Source organism: Asparagus officinalis, chromosome 5, assembly GCF_001876935.1.
Source record: "Asparagus officinalis chromosome 5, Aspof.V1, whole genome shotgun sequence".
Taxonomy (NCBI): domain Eukaryota; kingdom Viridiplantae; phylum Streptophyta; class Magnoliopsida; order Asparagales; family Asparagaceae; genus Asparagus; species Asparagus officinalis.
In genome coordinates this window covers 128,986,772-128,992,622 of record NC_033798.1, presented here as the reverse complement: position 1 = coordinate 128,992,622, position 5,851 = coordinate 128,986,772, and the positions used below count along the sequence as shown (strand labels likewise).

Genomic DNA, 5,851 nt, shown 5'->3' with positions numbered 1-5,851 from the left:
GAAGAAAGCCATTTTTTGGAAGTGTGGAAATCGCCCTTGAGTATCTGTAACCAATCGAAAACAATGTATTAGCAAATCAAATCATTTTTATTTATAGAGAGAAAAAGCTCAGAAAAGATGAACATTATAAATGGTGAGTTACTGATAAAGAACAGCCAGCCATGATTCTGTCATCAAATGGAAGATATCCTAAAAGGATGACATGCATATAGAATCACACCACAAGACCAAATATCCGACATAGCACCATCACATCTTCACATAAATTTCATCAACATAAAAAATCAATAACCAAAGAATAAATATGTAGACTGTTTCTGTGTACTCTCATATATGATACTTTTGGAAACTCATTTCTTAAAAAAGTAAACCGTATAGCAAAACAATAGTCGTACGCTTGCCTATTTAGGTCAGTGATCAGGCTCAGTGTTTGATGAATCCCATCATGTGTTTTGAGTCTTCAAAACATGAGCAGATAAACGGTAAAAGAGAGGCAAAATGTGATGGGATTGTGTCTTTGATTCTTTGTATAACTTCATGAGAATTAGATAGGGTTAGAGATCTATCATGATTAGGAGATAATATTTCATCATGATTAGGAGTTTGAATCCTATTCTAATTAGGAAGTTAGGCTAGAGATAGAGTTATGGTTCTTCTATATATATATTTCTATTGTTGGAGAAAAAACGAAGGAGAGGAGAAAGAGCCAATATTCTTGTAATCTAGGGTTAGCATAGAGCGTAGCTTGATTCAGGAATATTGTGTGAGAGGCGAGTGTTTCGTAATCTTTATCCGTACAAAAGATTACATCATTGGGAGAGGGTTTCACAGTCTTTGTCCGTTCAAAAGATTGTAAGGAGAGGGCTTTGAAGATAATATGAGAGTTGATTATGTATGTGAGGTTGGGAGAGGGCTTTGGAGATAATATGAGAGTTGATTATGTATGTGAGGTTGATTGAGAGACTAGAGTTGAGTGGTTCCTCTTATAGTTCTCCCTGATACATAGTGGATTTCTAGCATTGTTGCCCGTGGACATACGTCGAAGTTGGTTGACTGAACCACGTAAATCTCGATGTTCTTTTTTTTTATTGTGGTTATTTTATATCTTATTGATTGTGGGTTGACTTCCAAGTTGCGCAAATCGTAGTAGACGGGAAGACTAAAATTCCCCAACAAATTGAATTTGGGATCGGGTGGGCCGCGTTCGGGTTTATGGATGGGGTGGTCCGGCCGCTAAACTCATGCATTGTGCTGTGATGATGGAATGCATGATACATGTGGAGGATAGAGCCTAATATTTAAGAAAGATTGTTGATGAAATAATTAGACTATACCTTGAAACAATTTTAATTGATTTGTTTAAGAAAATTATGTTTTTTTTTATTTGTTGAGATATTGGTGGAATATTGAGATTTATCCAAATTAAGAGGAGGCCATCCAATGGAGGATACACCGTTTCATAATTTTGTAGAGATTATGTCTCTAGTTGTACGTGATAGATCAATGATTTGGCTTTAAAATGACAATTAAATAGATTAAGCGAGTAATGCTGAAATTAGTACTTCGATTCAAGATTTTCGTTGGGACTCAATGACTGAAAAAGACACAAGTGACAAAGAAAACATTTCTGAAGGCCCTTAAATTAGTTAAGGAAGATGAAAAAAACTTATAGGGTTTTGCGAGCAAGGAAAGAAAGTACAATCTTGCAAATTGAGACAACTCTTGAGCTGCGTAAACATAAGAAAAATTAATTAAGTTAGGGTTTGGCAGAGAAGAGAGAAATAAAAAATTTGAGCTTGGCAAGAAGAGAGAGGGGTCTGCAAAGAGAGAGATGTCAAAGATCACACGTCAAAGATCAACCGCCGCTTTGATTTAGACTTTTGATAAAATTAACGGAGGTTATTTTTAGAGCTAATCTAAATACATAACATAATAGATTAGCTTAATAATATAACATTATGAACATGACGTTCGGACTTACTGTAAAATTTCTCATATATCCTTTATTTCAGTGTATAATGCTGAAGTATAAAATGAAAAGTCCACGAAAATAATTTGCCCCCTTCGCCCTCCCCCTCCCCCCCCCCCAATTCTGTGTTGCATTATGTCATGATGTGGAGTTATCTATTGGTTTGAACTATGCTATTTAGCCAAAGGAAAATGTTAAAGACATACCCCCTAACCACACCTCCAACCACACACCTCTTTCGATACAGTGCACTGGGGCCCACATGAGAATTTTTTTAAAATTCTCATGTGGGTCCCAGTGCACTGTAACTAGGAGTGTGGTTGGGGTGTAACTGTAGCGCATTCCTTAGCCAAATCGCGCAAGAGGGAGAAGTGGGGGTGGGACTCACTTATGTTTTTATTTCACAAGTGGGTCCCACCTCCCACTTCTCTCTCCTGAGTTCTTGGCTGCGCGATTTGGTGCGTGCCGAATAGCATTTTCGGTTTGCTTAAGCCCGTGCTGGAAATACGCCTTATTCGTGCTTGGGCTTTAAGTGCAGGCCCCAGGCCCATGTTGTAAATTGTGAAGATCCGGAGGGCTTTGTGTGAAGAAGAACGAAGGGAGAAGTGATCGCGGAGAGTGATTTTATTTTATTTCTAAGCTTTTTTTTTTCGTTTTCTTCGATCAGAGTTCTGCAATAATGGCGGGGGTAAAAAATGATTCTTTATTCCTCTCATTTTCCTGGTCCTAGGGTTTTCCCTTCATTTTTTCAGTTTTCCTGATTTATTTATTTGTCAATTTTTTATTTTTTTTATTTTTTTTTCTCGGATGAGAACTTGCGATTTAATGTGTAAATTGCTAAACATAGTAATGCATTTTACAGTTTCATGAATTCTTGATTGATCATCCCATTTTACATCGCGATTTATATTTTTTAATTAAAACTGCGAAAACTTAATGCGGGGGATTAGAGATATTAGGTTTCTGATGATCACTGAAATTTATGAAAAGGGATCTTTTCTGGGATCTCTTCTTCTATTTTTCTGCGTGAGTTCTCAGATTGAATCATGATGTAACTCTTTGGCTGTTGGAGAATTAAAGAGAATAAATTTTCATCAATTTTAAATTCAAATTCATGTATAATAAAGTATCCACACACTAGATTTTGAAATCAAAGATTTCAAATCCTTGCATTTAATAAAGGTATCCAAACAAAAGATTTCTTAAATCATGGATTTCAAATCCTAAATTTAAAATCCCTTAAATCATGGATTTCTTAAATCATGAATGAAAAAGAGGACTTACGTCTATTTCAAAATCTCAGTCTGCTACTTGTCAACTTTCCCAATTTAATTGATTCTGTACATGAAAGCTGTGTACTGTCAAAGAATAAAAACATCACCAAAGTTTCTAGCTATGTTGAGCTCCGTTTTCTAATAATAAAATTTTCTTTCCACTATGAGATAGAACAGGTGCACTGATAACCGTCAAATTGACATGCATAATTTTGATGAAACAATGCTATCAGAAATGTGTTGGACATGCATATAGTATGTAGATTCTAGAATTTGTTGCATGTCAGCATGTTGTGTTTGATTCAATGTGTACGTGTACATCATAGGGCTATTGTTAACCTATTATTAGGCATATCCTTGCTGTTAACTATGACCTATTAGCTTGGGAAAATCTTGGGTAGTCATAGGAGTTCAAATATACACGAGTTATTCACGAAGTACTTTAGCAGTATGTCAATATTATCACCTCTTATGTTTGATGTGGTGGCTTTTCTTTTTCTTTTTCATTTTTGCTATTGTTATTTGACATTGCTGATGCTTGATGGTGCAATGCTGTGGATTTATTTTGCTAATGATTACAGGAAAATTTGAACCTACAATGTCATTTACTTACCCCACAATCCAGATATGGGATTTTTTGCTAGGTTTTATATAACATCAGGCTGTTAATATGACAGTCTTACACTGATGTTTTATATGAAACAATACCTTTTTGGTTGAAGCGCATAATTGCTAAAAATTGAAAACACAAGTTCATGTCATGTAGTTCACTAAATAAACTCATGTCATCTTCCATTTCAGCACTTTGCAGCAAATTTCAGCTCCGACAAATGTGGCCTTTTAACACAAACACATCAACTTTTAAAAAAGAAGTTTTGTTCTTTAAGTACTATGTCAATGCATCTTCTGCCATACACCTATTAGGCTATTACTGAAGATGGTATATATTAAAGCTTGTCTAATATGTATCTGTCAAAGTCGTGAGCTATTCATTAAACTCAAATAACTCTGGGTACACATATGCAACCAAAGATCATTGAGAAGATTGCATTAAATTTAATCATCTGCAGATTTTCTATTTGTTATCTATGTAAGATGGGTATGTTTATGCCTGAAGTTAGATTAAGTTACTTCACTAGCATTATGTATTGCTTAAATGTTTGGGTTGTCTCTTGATGTTTATTTTATTTATGAACTTTGTCAATATCTTTTACTTTCCACTTGCAGAAATCCAGTTTTGGATGGACCATTCTCAAACCATCTTGTGCACTTTAAGTTAATTTTTTACCATAACTTAAGATGGCTTTGGCCATTGGGTGACTTATAGTATGCCAAACATATTAATTAATTATCTATTGCTTTTGTCAGATTGAATTAAGAACTGCACCAGCTGATTTCCGCTTCCCTACTACCAATCAGACAAGACACTGTTTCACACGCTACATTGAGTTTCACAAGTATGGATGCTCAACTTAAATTTGATGTTTCCGCTGGTCATTATATTCTAGTCTTTCCTGCTTACCCTGCAAACAATTTCAAATTACCTTCGACAACTTGCAACTGCTTTGAAATGTGATTGCAGGTGTTTGTCAGCCAAAGGAGAGTCTGTGGACTGTCAAAAATTTGCCAAGTACTATCGATCCCTCTGTCCAGCGGAATGGGTAAGTTTCTCATACTTACATTCAAAAGACTTAAAATCTCAATTACTTCCTAAGTTCTTTCCTGAGCAGTTGTCTTATGCTTATTGAACTTAAGGAGCATAGTTAAACATAAGTCTTTTTTTCCCATGGCAATATTAGTTTGATCTCGAATCATTAAGTTCAAGTTAATCAAAATTTAATTGTTTTGGAGATTCAGTTAAAGAAGAGCTATTTGCTTAATGTGCATTCAATCTTTTTGAGTGTGATGTATGAATACCATTATGGTCATAATATTGAGTCTGGTGAATGCTTTATATATGATGCATCTTTTTATCGTTGTTGTTGACTGAGAATTTGTTATACTAGTCATGTTCTCAAAACATAGAAATCCAAGGACTTGAAAAAATATCATGATATAATTTGTTATGGCGGTCATGTTTTATTGGTCAAGTTTTGTTCGAATTGAAAATCCCACTGTTGATGTGATGTACTACACATGAACTTCCTACGAAGAAAATTTCTGATGATTTTGACATGTTGCGAATCATATATAAAAGGGTAAAAAATTGTCGATCTTGTGAAAATTTTTAAATGTTGATCTTACTGATGCAAAATGCATGGTCAAAACAACTCGAAAATATCAGAAATTTTGTTAGTAGGGAGCAGGTGTAGTAGATTACATCCAATGGTGTGGATTTTCAATTTGGAAATCGGATAGTTTAGTTTGATTCTATAGTAGCCGCATCTTGGATACTAGCAGTAGTAGCACAATTCAACTAGAATTACTTGTGGCGTTTCTTTTTATTGCTGACCAATAGTTTGCATATTATCAATCCCTCTGTCTAGGGCAATGGGTAAGTTTCTCATACTTCAATTCATCTGACTTAAAATCTTGATTACTTTCTCCATGTGCTTGTCGCCATAGCCTCTCTTTTTCTTACAGAACTTATAGAATGTAGTTAAACACA

At 34.9% G+C, this 5,851-nt stretch overlaps 1 protein-coding gene across 1 annotated transcript in view; it reads left to right on the top strand.

Moving 5' to 3' along the window:
• The window catches only part of LOC109841309 (cytochrome c oxidase subunit 6b-2-like), a 3,971-nt gene continuing 638 nt past the window's right edge, over positions 2,519 to 5,851 (top strand). Inside the window, exons 1-3 of the mRNA XM_020410238.1 lie at positions 2,519 to 2,657; positions 4,612 to 4,700; positions 4,826 to 4,904. Coding sequence (XP_020265827.1) covers positions 2,649 to 2,657; positions 4,612 to 4,700; positions 4,826 to 4,904 — 177 coding nt within the window. The 5' untranslated portion in view covers positions 2,519 to 2,648. The remainder of the gene's footprint in view (positions 2,658 to 4,611; positions 4,701 to 4,825; positions 4,905 to 5,851) is intronic.